At 34.3% G+C, this 24,170-nt stretch overlaps 1 protein-coding gene across 1 annotated transcript in view; it reads left to right on the forward strand.

Annotated features, from left to right (window-relative positions):
- Window positions 1–24,170, forward strand: part of LOC145695208 (glutamate carboxypeptidase 2-like) — a 120,003-nt gene that overhangs the window by 35,524 nt on the left and 60,309 nt on the right. The window contains exons 3-6 of the mRNA XM_081772194.1: window positions 3,752–3,908; window positions 14,055–14,175; window positions 19,091–19,224; window positions 23,660–23,849. Of these exons, the coding sequence (XP_081628320.1) occupies window positions 3,752–3,908; window positions 14,055–14,175; window positions 19,091–19,224; window positions 23,660–23,849 (602 nt within the window). The remainder of the gene's footprint in view (window positions 1–3,751; window positions 3,909–14,054; window positions 14,176–19,090; window positions 19,225–23,659; window positions 23,850–24,170) is intronic.

Genomic DNA, 24,170 nt, shown 5'->3' on the forward strand with positions numbered 1-24,170 from the left:
GCTAAATGAGGAGTAAAAGAAATTTGTATATAAATTTTCCTCTCATTTTTTTCTCTTTCTCTGAGGTCAACCAGACCTCAAATATCAAGTTTCGTCCTCCCCTCTGTAAAATTCTTCTTATAAAGTGAAAAGAAAGAAGTGTTGTATATCTAATAATCTATCAATTAGTGTATGTGTTTAGTAGTGCACTACAGAAGGAAGTTTGTGTGTCAAAGTGTATTGGAGTGTTGACAAACATCAGCACTCATCTTGATGTTCAATTATTATGAAAATAAACCGCCATCTCTAACCAGAATTTGTCTTCATCTCAATTTGCTGCAGGGTGAGTACCTACTACTAATTAAAAATGTTCTGTTTCAGGAGTGTGAGACAAGGAAGCATTTTCTCTTGTTGTATGTATGTCTGACCAGCTCTCTGAATGGGGCCCAGAGAGTATTATGCTCAGAGAACCATTGCTTACAGTCATGAGATAGTGAGTTTTAAAACAGGCTGCTACCTGTTAATTTAAAGTTGTTTTTTTTTTTTACCTTTTTCTATTTTTTTTATAAACTCACTATAGTAACTTCAAGGCCATGACTGTTGCACAGATAACCCTGAGATCTGTTGTTCTTATTAACTGAAATTATTCATGCTCTACCGAATTTACATGTGGCAGTGGCGGCTCTTACAGGAGATTACCTTCATCTCCAAGAAGGGACGTAACTATACAGTTACCTGAAATTTGCATTTTATGTAAATTTTACTTTAGATTTGATTATTCCCAGCCACTCCACCTGTTATATTTCTTTTTATTTGTGTTGGTGTTCTTTGGTAACCTTAGTTTCGGCTCTGGCTACCTGCACCTCACAAGAGCTCTTTCACTTAGATAGGTAAGAAAAAATCTTTCTGAGTAGAATCCAGAAGTTACATAAACCTGATTCTTGCTACTGAAGTTTTAAAGTGCTGTTCGTTAGATCTGCCAGTTCATCCTACTTAATAAGTTGAAGTTCAAAAGTGCTGGAGGGCGCAAAAGAATTTTTTACTCAGCACTCTATTTTATTTTTTGTCTCACAAAGTCAGAACTACTTCGAAATAATCAATACTTTCTCCAGGTAAACGTTTGTGTTTGTTGAAATATGGTGCAGTAATTTATTCGGTATCATTACCGCATTAAAAAAATCTCTACACATCAATCTTACTGGTAGTATATGATATCCTTCACCGCTAAAACACGTGAAACCCATTTTTAGGTACTGTTCATTATACAGCCTTGATTTCGTATTCTTATTACTACGTGACATCATGAAACAGACGTATCAGACGCACTACTTGATCATTATTTTGTCACTCTTGAAGTTCCATACACATAACTTGTCTGTTCCTCTTCATCTCCTGTTTCATAAACTGCCATAGTCTCTTTCTAAAAACAAATCTGTCATTTCTGGAGATTTCCGTAAACTGTATAGCACTTTCAAATAGTAAAATAGTTATACTCCTTGCGGATAAAGAAACAAGCTGAAGGAAAAATGTTGACAATATCGCACTCTTACAATACGCTGGAGTGTGAAGACTCGAAAAGATAAAACAACCCCGAGGGTAGCATCAGTGTATTGAATTAAGGTTGGAAACACCTAATGAAGGTGTTTAATGTTATTCCCACAAAATTCTAGAAACCAAAATCTCGACCATGCAGTTAATTAAGTGAATGAAAAGAAGGAAGTTTACTATTATTGTATCATAAGTATTTAATTCTTTTGTAAATTCCGAATTTACGGCAAAAGATTTGGGAATACACTTTAAACTACTACTAGACACTCAAGTTCGGAAGCTCTGCCATATATGTTCCATAACTGGCAGAAAGAGGTCGTACTCTTTGGTATATTTTCAGCCTCTAGTAAGTTCATCAATGACTATCCATTCTCTCAGCTTTGGAATGGACTCGAACATCGTTAATCTTGTAAGGAAATCAAAAGCTTTATCAAACGACACCCAGAAGGTTTCATTCCGTTGCCTCAATTCTCCCTGTCCTTTCTGGTTAATTTGTTCTCCTGGTCAAGTGCTTCAATGTACAGCGTGGTCCGGAAGTGGGCGTACCCCTAATTTATGTTTTCTTACCTGGAGACCTGGACATTCTTACCTGGAGATGCTTAATGAGTGGTTGGTGCCTCAACTGGAAGAAAATGGTATCAAAGACACTGTTGTGACACAGCAGGATGGAGCACCAGCGCACTTCGCGATTCACGTGCGCAATTACCTGAATCAGACGTTTCCTGGCCGCTGGACTGGAAGAGGTTGTGCATCTTCACCAGCTCCCTTTGCCTGGCCTCCAAGAAGTCCCGATCTGACGACACTAGACAATGCTCTCTGAGGTTTTATAAAGCAACAAGTAAGAAACGTTCGTTATCACACAACGCAGGAATTACGAGCAACTGTGGAACACGCCTTCACCCTCGTGACTCCGGAGTATCTCCGCAAAAAACATCAGCGAGAACTTGGCGCAGAATGCACCTGATTACGACATGGGTGGTGATCATACCGATGTTTATGACTCTTAAGACTCTTAAGACTTCAAGGTAACTGTGTACAGACATTTTACTATAATTAACACTATACTGTTGAAACTAAAGGGGGGTACTCCCACTTCCGGACCACCCTGTACGTAGCATGCATTGGCTCCGCATGCATTGCATGCATTGGCTAAATAATAGTACCTTTTCATTTATCATTTATCAGACTTTTGCAATAGTAGTGAATATCTACCTTATCCAAAATTTAATATAAATCAGTCAACTAGGATCGAATCTATTAAGATATTTGACAAACTTGTCTCCTGTTTCCTTGCCATGTATTGGGTTGTTGCGAAATTTATGCATTATTTTGAGCTCCAAGTTGAGAATGCCGTAACTCAGCTTCAGGTAATGAAGAGTACTTGTTCCCCGCAAGCCTTCGGCGTTTCAAAATATCCTGGATACTAGTGACACCTATTGGCATCAGGTACAGATAGAGTAGCTAGCGACAACTCTTAGCCTGACTCTGAACTATTAGGAACGTAACTGCTAGACTGAAGCGTCTTAGTTTTATTATAAGAATAATAATTAATAAAAATACTATAAGTTTTCAAATTATATAAAACAGGTATACAGGCAGCATGTTTTATGGTCACAATCATGAGTCAAATCCTGTTGATCTGTTGTCCTACAATAATGTTGCAACAACTTAATTGAACTCTAGATTATAAGAATCATATTTTTATAAATTACATAAACATGATAACGTATCTCTTCAAGACAGAAGAAACGTTTCAGACACAAAGTGTACAAACAGTGTTTTCCAAACACTGTTAAAATTACGGTACTTCGGTAAGCAGCATAATGAAAGTAATACGAGATTAATTATACTATTATCTGTGACTTAAATTTAAATTTAGATTATTTGAGTACATAGATTATGTAAGTATTTTACTTTCACATTATGTAAGTATTTTAATACAATAGTGAATTCCGCTGTAGTATTTTAACATAAACATTTAGTTTGTAGAGGAAGTTGAGGATTATAAACTTCTTTGAGGTAGGAGTTTCAGCAAGTTTTTGAACGCAAATGGATTTTGATTGTCGCTTTTCGAAGACTTTTTTTTTTTTTTAATGAAAGCAGCTGATCTAGCAGGAATACAAGTACAGTGACGATATTATAAATTTTATTTCATATTCGTCTAGTGTAAAATGCGACCATGCTTATGTTATTTGTGCTAAATATTTAATATACTATTTTCCAGGGAGTTATCACGATTTCCACATCTTGCTGGATCCCAAAGAGACGAGGATCTTGCTCATATGATTAAAGACAGATTTCTTTTCTATGGTTTAGATTCAGCAGAAATGGTTCCATATAAGGTGTTACTATCATTTCCAAATCCCAAAAAACCAAATAAGGTAAGATTTATTCCCAGCTTGATTTATTTTGTTACGTAACATTAACACTAGTATAATAATCAAAATCTAGTCAATAAGTTGCAATGGCATTTTTGAATATATGAAACAGTCTAAATATTTCCTAGCCCAAAATAACTAAATAATAGTTTCTGAAATTTTTTTGTCCTGCTCTAATGTTCTTTAGACTTGGCGGTTTGATTTATGCAGGTGAGTTAAAGCAATGTATCGAGTTCTATCTAGTGGTCGAATTTTAAACATAAGTTACCATCAGTATACTTTTATGCATAGACCTGGTTTAGGTATAGTTCAATATAGTAAAGTTTATTTTTAAATTTCTACGGCTAGTGCGATTTTTAGCATCTTAATTTAGTACTGGTGATCATACCGGCTTACGCCGCGTCCCAATTCGGACCAGTGGTTTTTACCACTGACAGCCATATTATATTGCAATTGTAATAATGCGAGAGGACAGAACTCTGGACATGGTTAACAGTTTGCATCTCTATTCAGATCCCGTACTGAGCAAAGAAATTTAAGAACGAAGTTGGATAATGTTACCTTATCTATATATTTGAGCCTATCTTTCTAAGATGGTGCTAATTTAATTATCCAATATACAAAAACTTGCTGACCTTAGACTACTTCGAGTTAAAGGAAATGAAATATGAGTTTTGTGCTCTATCTCTTTTACGACTGAATATAGGAACGTTTCTTTACCAGTGAAAATCTGTAGAAGGTGTATAATACGTTTTCTTGCATACGCACTTATATGATCTTCGTAATACTTGTCTGTGTGTGCGTTGCTAATAACTACTCTTAAATGATTATCAGAAACACGTAGGAAGGGTGCCACAAGACTGTTCACAAATACTCACTCTATCAAATATCTATGTTTGCCAAATAAATGTTTAAATTATGAACTCCATCACGAAGGCTCAGTTGATATTATTAACATAACATTGTTGATATTGAAATCGTCGTCGAAGAAAAAAAATATAAACAGTCTGTGACAAATATTGAGTAATATATAGCCTATATGCAATCATGGGTATTACAAATAACCCCGGGAATTGAGCTTGAACATGGCGTCGAGTGTATATGGAGGAGTGCAATTCCCCAGAAAATGAACTGAAAGTGAAAACATTTAATGAGAAGTGTTAGACATTGTGTGTTACGTGTAACAAGATTTATTGACTCCTTGTTATCATAAAACTGTGGAGTGAAGTAAAACGTAAATCACAGACAATACATTCGCCTAGTGTAGAGTGTAGTGATCAACGTTACTAGAACATTCCTGAACTATTAAACTAGGATTATTGTACCAGATAGGTGAGATCGTTTTTAATTCTTTCAAGTGTGTAAATACTATCACATTCAGGTGTTTTGTAAATATCTCTCTTTATTATCAATTTTCAACTTCAGTAGCTACAAAATAACGTATATAATGTGTAACATAAACCTCGATTGTATGCATGTTCTAGCACATGGAATTTAAAGGCGCCATGATGGAAACTTCCAACTCAGAGACTTTAGATGTATCAAAAACCACAGATTGTTCCACAATGGAAGTAGAATCTACAAATACAAATACCGGTAATACTAAGGAGAAAGAAACTTTACAGACTAGCATGATTTCTTTGCCAGTAACCCAGTCATTAACCGATAATGACAAACATATAACAAATCCCCACACTAATGCTACGCCAAGTAGAAGTAAATAAATATAATGATCATCACTTAGCTCCTTATATTGTTTTCATTCGTTCCAATTTTGAAGAATTGGGTAAAAGACATATAATGTCAATAAGTAGACAAATTTACTATGCAGAAATACCGGGTATAGAAGTAATTGACAAAATAGGACGCAACTTAATCAAAGTCAAGTTTCGATCTGGTGCCGAAGCAAATAATTTCCTCACTCATCCTATACTAACTACAAACAAATGGGAGGCATTTATACCCAATCACTTACTATATTCAACAGGGGTAATCTATGGCATAGATACTGACATCTCTACGGATGATTTACTAAATGATATACAAAGTGACATTCCTGTAACTTCAGTAAGGCGTATCCATAGAAAGGATAATCATGATGTCTTACAACCTACTTCTACCATCATCCTAACGTTCGACTCCCAACTCCTTCCAAACGAAGTCAAATTGTATTATTTAAAAAGAGATGTTCACCTTTATATTCCCACCACCAAACATTGCAACATGGGATGTTACAGGTACGGACATAGAAGGACCAATTGTCATTCCAAAAAATTAACTTGTGTAAAATGTGGCCAACCACATTCTCCAGACACTTGTACAAATCCAACAAAATGCGTTAACTGTGGTAATAATCATAGAGCGGACTTCAATCAATGTCCAGAAAGACTTCGATAACAACAAATTATGACTTTAATGGCGAAGGAGAAAATATAGTTCAACGAAGCTAATTTGATGATAAAACGACCGCCACCTTTAGCTCAAAACTTCTCACAAGTAGGGCTATCCCAAAATCCACCCGGATATTCAAATAAGTCTTTTAAAACATCAGTAGATTCTGGTACCAATTTTTATACATATTCAACTGTTGTCTCTAGGAACTTTTCAAAACCGTCAGATAAATCAAGGGAGGACATTACAAGTAGTCCACCAGAGAAGAAACGGAAAAATTTAAATGAAAATACTTATTCCAACAGGGTCATAGGGTTTTTTTCAAAAAACCCTACAGCTAGGAAACAGCCAATAAAAACAGATTTAAATACAGTTACGGAACAAGCTTGTTCTCCTAAATCTTGGTTGCAAAAATCACTCCCTATTAGAAAAGATAGAAGCTTATTTTCATCCACAAGCAAGGAACCAGATTCGCTGTCAGCAAGAAGACCATTCAGTCGTACGTCTAACCCAAAACAGGAATTAGCTAGCACTATTAATGTTAATAAGGAAACAACTCAACTCTTCTCATTTAGTAACAGCGCACATAAATCAAAACGTTCTACTTCGATAGACGACACACAAAATTCTGAAGAAGACGATGAGTTAAAGGAATTTTTACGAACTAATTCAGCACAACTAAATATTGTCATGCAACGTTTCCCAACGATATTCCAGACACTACTCCAGAACAAGTATGATTCTAAACTCGACAACACAGAACTCATTGCATTCATGAAAGAAATTTCTTCTCTCAGTTAAAAAAAAGTTTGTCATTACGTAGGATTTTTCCAAAACAAAAATATAAAAATAGTTATTGTTTAAGCATTTTCGCTCAAATACTTATCATCTTCATGAAAATGGCAAATGTTAGACAGCTAACCATTTTACAATGGAATCCACAAAGCATTTATGGAAAAATTCATCATCTAAAATTTTTGATTAATGTGTTCCACCCTGATCTAATTCTTCTTCAAGAAACTTGGTGTAACCCGCGAATTCCGTTACAAATTACAGGCTATAAATATCTGAATCACATCAGACAAGACTCTCATGGAGGGATCACTATTGGTATTAAAAATCACTTGTCTTATCAACTATTTAATTTATCGTTACCTCCTCATCATAGTCACATCCAGTATATGGGAATACAACTTAATGATATAAAACTGGTTAATATATATATTCCTCCAGAAGTTAAAGTAGATGTATCTTTCTGGGAATCCTTACTCCTCAATCACCCTCAAATTGATTATATTGGAGGAGATTTTAATGTATCTCATAAAATTTGGGGAGCAAATAGAACTGATGCGGCTGGCCGCCTCTTCCTTAATATACTAAACAACTCGCCTTTTACTTTCTTAAACAATGGCTCTCCCACAAGAGTTCAATACAATTCATTTAGCGCACCTGACTTAACTTTGTCAAGAGTTAATCACTACATAGAGACAGAATGGACTACGTATCATCATCCATGTCATAGTGATCACTTTCCGATTATTTTCAAAACTCGTAAGACTAGGTATTGTACTTCTTCTACTTCAGATAATACGTTTAGTTTCAACTCTAAATTACAGCATGTATCACAAGCGATTAACTGGACTGTCTATAATAAAACAATTCAGGATAATTGCCTTAATCTCACGTCGGATTCGAAAATATTTAAGTTAATAAAGAAATCTGCATCATCAGCAACATTAGTAGAAAAGCATATAAATAAAAATAAACTCGAAGATAATAGAAAGACTAATCTCCGTCAACAAAATTTAAAGCCTGGGTGGTGGAGTGCAGAATGTCAAAAAATATTAACAAATGCATTTTGCACTTTAAAAATTTCATCAAAACCAAATCCTTAGATAATTTTAGAAAATATCAAGAACAAAAGGCGTATTCTAAATTAATAATAAACAACATCAAACGACAGCATTGGCAAGAATTTTGTAATTCACTGTCTGACAGAACTAATTCATACAAAATTTGGAAATTCTGGAAGCAATTTAAGTATAATCAAACTGAAGCCAACAAATTTTTATCAGTTTTTGACGGAGTATGGTATGAAAAGTTTCACATGAAACTTACGCCATGTACGGTTAATAATGACAGATTACAACTTACGAAATATTTATTTGGTAATACTAATTCCATACTAGATAAAGACTTTTCCTTACTAGGAATTACAGTTAGTACTTAACAATATAAAGAAAAACACAACGCCAGGCATTGATGGAATAAGTTTTAACCATTATAAACACCTACCTACTTCTGGCTTACAGAGTTTATTGAATTATTACAACAATATCTGGAACTTTGGATTCATACCTTCACAATAGAAGAAAATTCTAATAATTCCTATTCCGAAACCCAATTCTACAGAACAATCTAACAACTTTCGACCAATAGCGCTATTAACGTGCTCTTTGAAAATTTTTGAGAACCTAATCCTCAATCGACTTATATGGTATCTAGAACACAATCAAATCTTCCCGCCTAACAACAGGATTCAGGAAGAATTATTCAACGTTAGATGCTCTGTCTCTTTTCATCATCGACATCTACAAATCTTTTTATTCAAGACAACATCTCCGAGCAGTCTCCCTAGACATACAAGGTGCATACGATAATGTGAATTTAGATATATTAATACAGAAGTTACACCACATAAAAATTCCCGGAAAAATGATCAGGATTATTCACAATTCACTAATCAACAGGAAAATATTTATTAAAATTAAAAATACCTACTCTCCTTCTCGAGAAACGTCTTTGGGACTACTTCAAGGCAGTAAGCTTAGTCCCATCTTATTTAATATTTACATTTTAGATTTAATGGCTAAAGATTGGTCACCCTGTCAAATAATAAGCTTTGCTGATGACATACTATTAACCATGCAATCCAAGAACATAAATGAAGGCATATCTACACTGGAACATCACTTAACATCAATAAATAATTGGATGACCCAAAACGGTTTCAACCTCAATTGGAACAAAACTAAATTCGCAATATTTAATAGAAAGAGAAACTATAACCAATACAATTTACAAATTCACCAAACGAGAATTAATTCAGTAAACTCTTTTAAATACCTTGGCATAACCTTGGACAAAAAACTAACTTGGACAAATCATATTACATATCTGCAAGAAGAAGCTATGAAATACCATAAGTTGTTAAGTTGTCTATCATCCAAAAAGTGGGGCATAAATCCTTCTTCTTTGGTTACGATTTTAAAACAAGGATTTCAAGCAAAGGTGTTTTATGGCATTATCTTCACGACGCTCAATCAAACTCAAATAAATAAATTGGAACAAAATTTCTACTCTTTAGCAAAGTTGATATTTGCGCAACCTTCATTTTGCCCAAAACAGGCCTTACTCAACGAAATTGGTTGCACACCTTTGAATCTACTTATAATGGAAAAAGCACTTCACTTTATTTTAAACACAATGGGAAAATCATGTTCACCAATAATTAAAAAACTCCAGGACTTAGATATTCTTTTGAGGAAAAGGAATATCCCTTACAAAAAGAAAAAAAACTGGTTTTTTCAAGCATATTGCAATTTAAAATTCATAGGCAGTTACATTCATAAGGTTCCAGCAATCAGTTGTTATGTTTGGAATTATCAGACTAACTTAACTATAATAACACCTAAAATTCCTAACTTCTTAAAAATTCACCATCCAGACTTTAGAAAATCTATATATAAAAATATTTGGAAAAATACTTTGAATTCTATAGATAAGAATTCGCTATTAATTTATACGGACGCATCAAAATATCCGAACTTACATGTTGGAGCGGCTTTTTACATTCCTGAACAAAAAATCTTGGAAAAATTTAAACTACCAACGTTTACATCCATATACGAAGGAGAAGCATTCGCAATACGTCAAGCGCTACTTTACATCAAAAGAAACAATATCAAAAACTTGCCTATATGCACAGACTCTTTAAGTGTGTTATTATCTTTACAAGCCACCCATTGGAATAAATACACATCGTGGACAATTTTAAACATTAAATCTTTATACTCAACCATGGTCACAAATGAGTTCAAGATAACATTCATTTTCAGTAAAAGCTCACGAAGACATAGATAATAATCTAAACATTATTGACTCAGCTGCTAAACGAGCTTGTAAAGAAGGAAAGATCTCAAACATTAAGTTGGCTCCAGTTACTTTCAAATATCTGATAAATAAATATATCACAGAAGAATCTCGTAAGTGGTCATCCAATACTGAATCAAAAGCTGGAAAATTATACTGGGAAATTAATAAAATCAACAACTATAATAATTTAAAAAACCTAATACTATGGTCAAGAAGAGAAGGTATAATTTATTATCGACTCATATTTAGCACTGCCTTGATTCCTACTAAATTATATCAAATTAGGAAAAAATTGACATATCATTGTTGGTGTGACAAGGGGATTGGAACCTTAAATCACATATTTGAATGTGAATCCTTTCAGAATATAAGACCAACTCTACTGAACAAATTATATCTTCATCTGGGTCACTCACCTTTCTCATACAAAAGTATTCTCGGATCAAAAAACTGGAAGGCCATACTAGCTATGATTTAATTTCTACAGAACACAGGAATTAATCTATAAAAAAAAAAGTTAAAAAAAAATAAAATTATTACATCAATCATTCTTAATAAAATCAGTAATAACATCAAGCAGTAAGCACATTTGTTGCACAGTATTTCAGGGGTGCATCTAGATCTTCAGATCAACCAACACCAGTTACGGTGAAGAAGACAAGACAAGACAAAATAACCCCCGATCAGTTATAAGGAAGAATAACTGTATGTATTGTGTTAGGGCATGGTTCTGGAGAAATTTTCCTTTTCCATTTTTCCCGTTTCAATTTTCCTGTCTCGAATCATTTTTCAACCTTCATAGAACAGCATGATAATACCGAGTTCGTCGATCAATTTTTCTCATTCAGAGGCAAATTAGGGTTGGCAGCAAAAAAGTCTTTAACATATAGATACGAGAAAATAATGGGACACAAATCGCTTTTAAAATGAAACCCTAAGAGCTTCGTACACACCCCAGTTAAGATCTTCAATACATCACTATTTTTATATATTGAAAGTTTCAGATCCTATTGTGTGTCCACTCTTCTGTAATATCTTCGGGATCCTATGGTACAATTTGTACCATATGCACTTTTCATGGTACATTGCGTTATTTCTCTTCTATTTGAGCTTTTTCGTCCGGTTTTTTTTTTTGTTTGTTTTCCAAGTCCAGAGGCCTTGCAGAAGACATTACGTATGGTTTCAGACCGTTCTGCGTCCAGACATAGGAGGTGATGACGTCATAAGTCAAAAATTTCTTTTCTCATTTTCTAAGCGTATGTTCAATATTTTTTGGCGGGCTTATTTTTCTACGTAGAAGATTGAAATTTTGCACAAACATTCAGTCCATGGAGTAGTATTTACCAGATTTTTTGTTCCGATGTCAGTGCTAAAACAGGGGGGGGGAACCAGAGGGGAAAAGGGGTAAAAATATGGATTTTTTACCCCAAAAATCCCGTTTTTCGTCATTTTCCCTCCTTACATACATGGTAGGACCACGTGAGTCATACCGTCTGAAAGGCAGTTCCATTCTGAAGAGAACGACGGTCGAATTATTATCCTAGGTTACTTAGGGATGTCTCAGGGAATTTTTATCCAAATATACTTCTGTATAGGGTAAAAGTGGGGCATGGTAGGGAAATTTTTCTGGCGGGCCTATTTTTTCACGTAGAAGATTGAAATTTTGCACAAACATTCAGTTCACCGAGTAGTATTTACCAGATTTTTTGTTCCGATGTCAGTGCTAAAACAGGGGGGAACCAGAGGGGCAAAGGAGTAAAAATAGGGATTTTTTACCCCAAAAATCCCTTTTTTCGTCATTTTCCCGCCTTACATACATGATAGGACCACGTGAGTCATACCGTCTGAAAGGCAGTTCCATTCTGAAGAGAACAACGGTCGAATTATTATTCTAGGGTAATTAGGGCCGTCTCAGTGAATTTTTATCCAAATATACTTCTGTATAGGGTAAAAGTGGGGCATGGTAGGGAAATTTTTTCTGGCGGGCCTATTTTTTCACGTAGAAGATTGAAATTTTGCACAAACATTCAGTCCACCGAGTAGTATTTACCAGAAGTTTTTTTCCGATTTCTGCGTAAAAACAGGGGGGTCCAGAGGAACAAAAGTTGAAAAAAGGAAAATTTGCCCCCAAAAATCCCTTTTTCAGGAATTTCCCGCCTTAGATACATGGTGGAGACATGTGAATGGTACCGCCTGAAAGAGTTTTATTCTGAAGAGAATGATTGGCGGATTATAGTCCTAGGGTAATTAGGGATGTCTCAGGATTTTTTTCCCCCTGAGATCATAGTGTTTTATGGTACTTTGGGGCATTGTAGGAATTTTTGATAAAAATTATCCCGCCCTTACTATTCAAGATAGAAACTTGAAATTTGGCACACACATTTAGTATACCAAGTACTATTTATCAGATTTTTTTTGATGGCTACGATCACACAGGAGGGGTCCAAGGGGGCCAAAGTTCGAGAAAAAAAATTTCCCTCCGAAATTTTCACTTTGACATTTTTTCCCCGCTTCTGGTATATGGTATGAGAATGCAAGTGGTACCACTCGAAAGCCAGCTCTATTCTGAAGAGAATGAGGTATGAACCATGATCCTAGGATAAATAGTGACGATACAGTAGCTGCTTGACTGAAAGTCTAAAAAATAGCCCAAAAAGCCAGGATCCGGAAAGGGTTAAGTGAGATTGAGAATCATCATCATAGGTATTCTGCCTTTATTGGCAGGTCACTTGCCGCAGCTGAGAAGCTTCCATGCTCCACGGTCCTTCGCTAACCTTTTCGTCTTCGCGTATGATCTTTCTGTTTTAATATCATCCATTAATTGTAGTCTCCTTCGCCCCCTCCCTCTCTTTCCCGCCACCATACCCTCTAGGACGTCCCTCATGATATAATTAGATTGAGAATAGGTAGTCAAAAAAGAATTCACTTTTATGGTTTTAAGTTGGGTTAATAGAGTAGGGTGTTAGGTTAGTAATACATATAAATTTAGGTCAGTAGAATAGTTTAAGTTGTTAGTAGGGTAAGTTACTTAAGTAGAATAGGGAAGACTAGGTTGGATTAGTAAAGTACATTAGGTTAGGTTAATAGAGTAGATTAGGTTAGTGAGATAGCGTATGTTAAATAGGATTATAGAGTAAGTTAGAGTAGTTTAGTAGAGTGGATTAAATATTACTGATTAACAATAGTCCGTCATAATAACGGTAATTTTACGGTTAAAGTTGGTAAGTGCATATAAAAAGGATTGCGTAGGGTATTAAATTCCATTGTTGGAAGAATTTCTCAGAAAGTAGGAAACCAGTATTTCTTGTTTACAAATGTAATGCTACAAGTGTGAATCCATTAAAATGTTATACTAGGGTTAAAATAAGTGAGTGCATATCAAAGACGACTATGTAAGAAACGAATTTCCACCGGCGGTTATGCCAGGAGTAGATTTACTATTCTCAGCAAATATACTTAAACTAAAGTGAAAATATCTATTTCTTCGAGTATACCTGTCTACTTTTTGGTTTAACTTGTACGAAATTGTCACTCTACTGTCATGTAATTTTTAAAGTTGTTTAGGTACTTTATAAAGTCAGATTTCACAATGTTTGTTTGCAGGTGATGTTACTGAATGAACAAGGGAAAATTGTGTTTGAAACATCTCATGTTGAGAAAGATCTTTTCGCCAAAGATTTGGATCAGAGCTTCGTCCATGCATTTAATGGATATTCCCCGAAAGGTAACTTTTGGAAACTACAGTATATATGCATATAGCGATACTGGTTTAAGATGTGAACGCTACTATTTTATGTATGGATATTCATTATTTTCATGATTAATTTCCGAAATCTTTGGGTTCAATAAAGACTACTTTTTTAAAAAAAATTACAATTTGAGATATCGCATTACTTACCAACATATTTTGGCAAAAAAAAAAAAAAACTGCAAAGAAAACTAGCATCTTGGTAACGTAAGAAACAAACTGCATGACTTAATAAATACAGAGGTTTCACATCGTATATACAACTACATGTGCTTATAGTTTAACTTTGATACTTCATATCAGTGTTGGGTAAGTTACTTGTAAAAATGTAACGCCTTACAAGTTACTTTACTTTCTCTTAAAATGTAACGCGTTACTAACGCGTTACTTTTACGTCCGAAACTTTAAAAATGTGAAAAAAATATAACTTCAATTTTCCGTACTACTATTACTACCGCTATTATTATTATTATTATTATTATTATTATTATTATTATTATTATTATTATTATTATTATTATTATTATTATTATTATTATTATTATTATACTGTATATAAAAAGCAAGGTAGGCGGTTTGTATTTAAATACTAAAAAGATAGTTGATTGCCAACCTCGGTAGTCGTGAAGTCTAGGAGTCAAGGACATTGTTCACGAGCTTCTGAATTTGGGTTGAGGGTCTAGGTTGAGTATTCGGGCTCGAGCCGAATACTGTTAAAACTTATAGGGCACTGGCCAAATATCTTCAAAACTGCTCGGCCCGGGTTTAGAATTGTCAACGACTCGAGCAGCTTGGCTCACAGTTCATTCACTATCGACCAGAACCGAGAAGTAAGCCGAGCCAACAGCTCACCCAACTGACTCGGCTAGTGCCCTCGGCTCATTGAGCCGAACCGAGCAAATGGCTCATCCCTGCCAAACCGAGCCGAGCTTGTTATAAAAAAATATCTTGTGGTCTCGTTATCGAGACGAGACGAGATGCAAGTAGTGTCCCATCTCGTGAACAACACTAAAAGTATTCCATATTACTGTTTAGCTTACATTTCTCATGGCTTTCGTTTTCCAGTGTAATCAGGCCATGATTTCAAGACGTCTTAAAACGAACGAGCCATTTATCAAACTCGACTGGGCTCGAAACTCGACGCGAAAAACTGAATCGTCTCGGAACTCGACTCGAGGATATTACCCTAGACTTGATTCGAAACTCGATTTGAATTCGAGTCGAGTCGAGCTTTAGCTTGACTCGTGCTCATCCCTATGCGTTAGAAAAAATGGTTGCTTATAATTATTCTGCTAAACTAATTATATAATAATAACAATGTTGTTATGTAAAATTAAAAATAAAGAATATAGAGAAACATTACACTACTCTATAATCAACGGGACTCTAGGATAAGCAAACTGATCTGAAAGAGCTCCAATATTACATATCATCAGCAAACTATTGTCTAGTAATAAAGTAGGTCTGCTCATCAAAACAGTTTATTCATATTAACCCCTTACTGTAAATCGTTAATTATGGCACCCTAGTTGTTGATAAATATTTTCCGCCGGGGCACTTCAGACACTTTACTTTTAAATTCTGTCCACCATCATTCTCAGCTCTTAAGAAAAAAGTGTTCTTTCAAATGTTCGAACAGTAAAATATTTTCGTTTTCCATCTTTATAAAAACAACACCAATTAAAGTAAAATAGACTACCGGTATCATTGCACTCCTAGTTCCCTCACCGAATGCATTGATTTGGAGCTGTCAAAATCTACCTCAAAATCTTCCAGGTGCTTGCAATCAGTACACGTGATTTCCCAAAGGCTGTCCTCATCTTCAAAAAAAAGCAAGTGGCACTACAAATTTATCTGTTTCTCTGTGTGTCTGTGATTATCGGTCACTGACATGCGTAGTTCATGCTCGATTGTTTCATTCTGAGAAATTCACTTACAGGAAAAACATTTGTTTCCGAAAAAATATATACATATATTGTAGTTACTCATCCCAAATGTAACGCGAAAAAAGTAACACAAACTAGGCACGTTACTTAAAAATTTGTAACGCGTTACCGTTACAGTTACTTTGGAAAAATGTAACGCGTTACTAGGAAACGTTACTTAAAAAGTAACGCGTTACGAGTAACGCGTTACTTGCGTTACGTTACTTCCCAACACTACTTCATATGAATAAACCATAGAGTATGTGTGAGGTATGGGTGAAATTATTCTTTTCTGACTTTCGCCTTTGTCAAGCCAAGAACGGATAAATTAAAAATTTATGTAACTGACTACAAGAATATTTTAATAAGTTCTTCCGTGCAACTGAATGGTTAGGGCACTTCCAAATTTAAACCTACTCATAGTTGGAGAAATACATTTCACAATGTTGATTTAGAAGTGTGGGGCACACACAGGTTATTCTGTTGGTGAAAACCAGGAAGAACCTCTTGAGGATAAGTGCGACGTCACATTACTAACGACCAAGTAACAGTGTTCCAATGTACACCACGCCAATGAGCTTGGTTTGGCTTTTGGTAAGCCAAACTCCATAAAAAGCTAAATTTTTAACAGTCTAGGCTTAAATATAGCATCTTGTCCAGTAGAAAAAGAAATATATTTAAGTAGTTTCATTTTAGCGTTGTATTCCACGGACATATTAATATTAGTATTTTTCACCCAGAGCATTATACTAACCCACATAAATATTCCCATAGGAATATGTGGAAGTAATTTTGATTATCCATGGCTTGAGGGAATTGAATGGACCACCTCCGTGAACAAACTCGATAGTTAACTTTCGACCCTCTACATCAGCGTTTCCCAACCTTATTCAACTTGCGGCACACTACGGGTGTAACTTGAATTCTCGCGGCACACTCGTAGATATTATTATTATTTGCAAATATAAAATATCATGGTATTTTTTTCTGTGATTACTGATCTCCTTCTCATAGATGAAAGCTCGATCACTGGTTTTTCCTTACGATAATTCATTATGGTTATTTTTTTATTCTAATTTTAAAATAGAAAACAATTGCAATGAAATACAGGACTCAATTTTTTAAAAATACGCCTTCTTTTTCGAAAACTTCCAGCCTTTCACTAAGAACGAAGATCACTAAATAACGAACGAAAAAACAAATGTCTTGTACTTTTAACTTTGCTGTTTTAACCAAAACCGGTATATATTATTGCAATCACACAGCTTACGATGCGTCGAAGTCAAAACACACCTGTTGAACAAAGTGTTGTTCTGTCATTCACGTGCTAATGAGTGTTCTACGAACGTTCACTTGACGCGTACCGTACAAGTGCTTCCATTTCTCGGTGTTAGTGTGGCTCTCAATTGAAGCGTAAGATAGCAGCTAACCGTGAAAATGTGTACGAGACGAAATACTGTCTGCTACACAGTAATAGATGTAGAATAATATATTACAATTACAGTAATTTTTTTCCATGGTAGAAATTCATAGTGTGAAATACAAAAATGTTCATTTTTTTTCTGTCTTGCAATTTGGTTGCTATGGATTTAATAATTTTGTTTCGATTTGCTCGTGGCATACCAGCGGTCCTTTGGCGACACACCAGTGTGCCGCGGCACACCGGTTGGGAAACGCTGCTCTACATTATAGCCAAAATTGATACTGATCCATCAAGCAGTTCTTGGGATTTTGAGTCTCTTAGACGTACACACGTAGTAGCGTACACAGGAATTTATTTCGGGAGGGGTCCAAACTCAATATGAGGGTATTTTATATTAAAATTCCTAAAATTGCCCCTAAAATTAGGCTAAATTTACACAAAAGTAGAAATTTCGGGGAGGGGCCGGACCCCCAGGACCCACCCCCTGCGTACGTCCCTGGACACAAGGAAAGTTTTTGGCTAACTAAACTTCTTATAAAGAACACGTGCTAGCCAGGAGCTAAATTGTATGTCATTAAATATAACATTTTGCTTAATTTAGGTACCATTATTACATTTACAGTTTCTGTATCTATTTCTGTCACTTGCGCCTTTATTACGCGGTGTCCAAAACAAAATAGAATTAGTATTTTGCAATCATCATAATGTCCAAAATATATTTTAGTCATTGTTAGGTGTCAAAATTCTTTGGATAAATTTACGACCGTAAACTGCGTTTTAACCCCTTAAGCCGGGAGTTAAATACACATCAGCCGCTGCGAGAAGCGGTAATTTTAAATCAGCAAAGCAACAATTTTGGCAGTGTCACAAAAACTTGAACATAATTTCATGTAATAAGAAGGGAACCAACAGATGGCAGCATATTGCTGTCTGCTCTTGAGTGACATGCGTTTTCGTTCATGAGGGAAAACAACAGATGGCAGAACGTGCATCATTTCGTCAATATTACACGGAACATATGCACGTACGTCGAACGGTGAATATAACCAATAATATTTCATTGATAAAATATTAAAGCTCATAATTAGTGTAATGTTAAATTATTTCTTTTCTCATTCATTTGTCTCCATGGTGACAAAAAATTAAGGTATGGATCTTCATAATTTAATTAGGTATTTCATCACAGAAGATACAAAAGCCACACATATCCAGTCTTGTATAAAAAATCATGGTCATTTACTGGACTTTAAAAAGCTCTATACTCTTATGTAAATGAGGGTATGTAAATAAGGGTATGTAAATGAAATGTATGTTCTCCTATATAGCTATTACGTCTTTTATTGCAAGTAATAATAGTAAATTATCTTTTGTGCCACTATGGTTATGTTCTTGGTATAACACGCTTGCCCATAAGTTTCGTATACAGTATATTCAACATATTCATAAAACAAATATGTAAATCCAAGATTAATCTCTTCTTCTTTCTTTTGTCCATTTGATAATAATGACAAAATTTCATACGAAAATTTGATTTTGAAACTAGGAACTGTTGTGGGGCAATTGGTGTATGTGAATTACGCACGTGTAGAAGACTTCAACCAATTGGACGAGTTGGGCGTCAACGTCAGTGGGAAGATATGCCTTTGTCGCTATGGACGAATTTATCGTGGAAATAAGGTATAGTACTCAAAGGACAAACTGTTTCATCGTATCATTTGTATCAGTAGCAAGTTTGGTGAGAATGTAGTCGTGTTTAGCATACATTTTAACATCTTCAGTTCCAAGCCACATAATTTTAGTTTGTTCTGTTTTTTATTAATTTTTACACAATTCACAGACTAAGGTAGAAGTTTACATTTTGTCTGGACTTACGTTTCAAATTGGGACATATTTAATTGAGAACTAACAGTACACCTTGACACTACTAGCAACATACAATCTCTAGAAGTCTGAAAAGTGAAAGTCACACACGTTGCCTACATGCTTACAAATGTTTCTTTTCAACTACAGCTAAGCTGAAAGAATGTTAGTGTTTTTCAGTTGTATGTAAGGGTGTTCGTAAATTTCTTCCTTCCCAAAATTTCTTTATTTGCACTGAGGTTGTAAATTTTTCTATTATCTCGTAAATTTGTAAATTTCTTTATTGTATGTAAGTTTCTAACTTCTTTACTCCTTCGAAAGTTTCTAAATTTCTTTATTCCGATATAAATTTGTAAATTTCTTTATTCCACGTAAGTTGTTAAATTTCTTTATTCCGATATAAATTTGTAAATTTCTTTATTCCACGTAAGTTGTTAAATTTCTTTATTCCCACATAAATTTCTTTATTATCGCGCAAGTCTGTAGATTTCTTTATTCCTTCATAACTTGGAAACTTTCTTTTTTATTCCAAGGCAAGTTGGAACAATAATCTTATATTTTGTTCCTTTCCCGTGGTTCTTAATAAATATCACTTGAGCCACAATATATATAAAAGAACATTAAAACGTAAATATTATTTATTTTTACCTTCGCTTAGTGTTCAGGATACAAACTTATAATTCCTTTAACATCAATTGTTCTGAGAACTTCCTAATCTTCAATCTATCATCCTTGTATTTATTTAATTCAATACCGTAACTAAGGAACAATAATACTCATTACAATTTCCTTTTCTGCCTTTCTACAAAATCTGCTCCGTTATTGCACCTCTGATGTTATTCCTAAGATCAGTACAGATAGATAATAGTACAACATAATAATGAAATATACAACATACAACATACCGTTGTAAAGTTTCTTGTAAATTTTAAAATTCTTTCGTAAATGTTAATTTCTTTATTCTTCCGTAAGTTTTCTATTTTATAATCTTCATTAACTTCGTCTTCTTTATTACCACAAAGGAAATGAAATGAAATCTTTGTTTCACGTTGCACTGTTATGCCAGTTAGGGTAAAGGAGACGGTGATGATGAGAAATGAATGAAGTGGTGGAATGAAGAAAGTGGAATAAAGCAGAAGAATCTCGAGAAAACCCACGCAAACGATGTTTGTCCACTACAATGCTCGAGTTGAGATCAAACCAAGAACCCTATGCACTAGAGGTGAATGCTCTACCACTAAACCATTGCGGCTAGGAAGGTGAAATTACTAAAGTGAATTGATGCTGTAAATGTATTACGCTACTTATTAAGGTGAAATTGATGCTGTAAATGTATTGCGCTACTTATTAAGGTGAAATTGATGCTGTAAATGTATTGCGCTACTTATTAAGTTGAAATTGATGCTGTAAAAGTATTGGGCTACTTACTAAGGTGAAATTGATGCTGTAAATGTATTGCGCTACTTATTAAGGTGATATTGATGCTGTAAATGTATTGCGCTACTTATTAAGGTGAAATTGATGCTGTAAATATATTGCGCTACTTATTAAGTTGAAATTGATGCTGTAAAAGTATTGGGCTACTTACTAAGGTGAAATTGATGCTGTAAATGTATTGCGCTACTTATTAAGGTGAAATTGATGCTGTAAAAGTATTACGCTACTTATTAAGATGAAATTGATGCTGTAAAAGTATTGGGCTACTTACTAAGGTGAAATTGATGCTGAAATATACCCTTACCAACCTCTTTATTATGATGCTAGCAAGACGACAGAACATGGTATGGTTAATTAGAAAAAGCACAAAATTATAATTAACTCTACAACTTCAATTTCTATTAAAGTGAAACATTGTCCAAAGATGAGATACGTATATAACAGTCGATAGGTAACATCAAGCAAGGCAAAATAACATGCTTCAAAATGAACTCTCATGCGTAGATTTTGAGAAAAATCAATAAAAACTCATTTTATGGGCGCTAAAATGTATGTTGTTTATTGCCAATCTGATGCAATCGATAGTTTTATTCCTTTGAAATAGTTTATTTATGTACTGAATATGAAAAATGCATATTATTAATTAGCATATGTCTATTGCTGTATGATTTTTCATAATAATGGCAGTCATACTGCTTATAACTCAATATTTTCCCTCCAGTAGTGTGCAATAAATTGAAATAAAGAAAACTTAATTCACCACGTTGACAGAGAAATAATGTCTAAATAGGTAAAGTAGATGACAATGTACTTAATACATACTTTTTAAATTTTAAGATTTATTGACTTTTCTTTGCGCTGTACGTAATTGTACGAGCATCTATGATCACCTACAATACTCAGGTTCTAGATATTAACCGAAATATATGATAAATGAGATTAAACAGACAATTTGCAAACAACAATGAAACTCCATTTGTCTAGCCAAAGCACATTACACATATATACATTAATGTTTTTACTTAGCGTAATAACTCTCCATATACTGACGTTAGTCTAATAATACAAATCAATATCAATGGTTACTAATCTTTCCACGAGGTTCAATTAAACGCTATCTTATTTACACAGCTTCTCAATTGGAGGGGGACGCATTTTTTTAAAAAACAAATCATGATAATTTCACACAATGATAAACATTTTGCGTCCACATATATGTACTTAATATATGTACTTTCTCCATTAATTTGATACTATGTGAGCAATATACTATTGATTTGAATCTATATTAATAAAATATGCACTTAAATATTATTATCTATAATACACTGTAATCAATTATAAATTTGAATTACTTGAATTAGTGCTTATGCTTGCCTATTTTTATACTAGCATTCAAACTGTTTGATGAAATGATTTCTCTAGTATTTCCATCATTCGTACATGCAAAAGGGTTAAAACAGCATTTGGAAATAAATCAAACATTTAGATTAGCATTCCGCTGTTATGCTCTGAATTCTAACAGAGACAGGTGGTAAATGCAGGTGGATGATGAGGAAACAATTCATAAAATATGAAAGTGCGAAGAAATAAAAGAAGCTCCGAGAAATGTTCCACAGACGATATTGTTCGTCCTAGTGTCAAACAGTACTTAATAACTTTACTATTGAGCCACTATATCTCCAGTTAATATTTGAAATCGAAGCTATTAAATCAAATTCTTTCCTTTAAACTGGTTGTTCAGGTCACAGAAGCACACTGGTTCGGTATGTGAGCGCTCATTTCTGGTACGAGGGGTCCTTGGTTCGATCCCAGGGTATGTAAGTCTGGGGGTGACAAAATTGTGTCCGTATGTTTTCTTGAGATTCTCCCTTTGCTCCCACATTCTCATTCCACAAATTATTTCGTTAATAATCCGTTTCCATTAATTTTCCTTAACCATTCGTCTCCTTTAGCCTAAGGGTAATAATCATAGGACGTTAAACTAGAAAATTAAGACAGATAAAATTAAAGACACATATTTGCAACGAAAAGAAATTAATCCCCGAATACAGTTGTTTTCGATACTTAGCAGAAATTTTATTTGTATCAATTGCATCCAAGAATACGATAAATATATCTTTTTAAAAAATGTTTAAGATTCAAACTTTGTTCCTGGACGTAATTCGACCTGCAAATTACATTTATACCACATTAACAATATCATGTATTTTGAAACTACCTTTCCACATTTTGGCAGGCAGGCATTTTGTGTTTCTGCAATCATGTGCAATCATGAATATTTCTAGACTAGGTATTCTTTCAGTGTTACCAAAATGAAAGCCAAAATGTAACTACGCACCTGCTCAGATTTTAGTATTTTTTTAGTTCATATATTTATTCCTCTAAACTCTATAGTTGGTCTTAATTACTTTGTAAGTGGTGCATACTCGCTGTTTCATTCTTTAGTGTACAATGTTTATATTAATATCGAAAATTTAAGTCAAATATAATGTTTGTCTAGGAGATTTCTACAACACAATGTTTGTTATATATTTTAAAAGTCATAGTTGTGAAGTCACTGAAATATTGCAAGAACATTTCGGCAATATTATGTTTCATCTATGTTATAGTTAATTAATTACGGTATATATTAATGGAGAAATAATATCAATAATTAATATTTGAAAGCCTAGGTCTTTTCACATTACTGCTAGTCTAATCTTTTGATTCTGTTTATTGTTCGACTCCGTTATTTGATTCAGTGTCCTACACTATGTTCAACTATTAAAGAAGATTTTTCTTTCGAACGTTGTGTATATATCTGTATTGGTAGGTGCAGAATGCTTATGAAAGAGGAGCCAAGGGGGTGATATTTTATAGTGACCCAGCTGATGTTGCTCTCGAAGGATTAAACTCAGAGGCAATCTATCCCAAAACATTATGGCTGCCAGGAAGTGGTATGCAGCGTGGTTCTATTTTCATGGGGCAAGGAGACCCTTTAACACCTTATTGGCCATCCATTGGTAAGCATATCTTCTGAGTTCGAAAGCATGCAAGTATTTGACTGGTTAACATTACTACTGCTAATACATCATAAGTAACATATTTTATTTTATACAATTTTATTTTTGCACAATTTTATTTTTATGCAATTTTATTTTAAACATATGCTCGAGATTTAGAATTTAGGATTTAGATTTCTGGGCTTTCGGCATCTAAGGCTATTTAGCCCATCAAGTTTTGAGGGATGACGTCCCTCGGCGAGCACATAATCCGGGGAAAGAGAAGGAAAAAAGGATTGAGGAAGGAAGGAAGCGACCTGGGACCTATAAGTTAGGTACCGC

The sequence above is a fragment of the Thermobia domestica genome, chromosome 9, assembly GCF_964235325.1.
Source record: "Thermobia domestica chromosome 9, izTheDome1.hap1.1, whole genome shotgun sequence".
NCBI lineage: Eukaryota > Metazoa > Arthropoda > Insecta > Zygentoma > Lepismatidae > Thermobia > Thermobia domestica.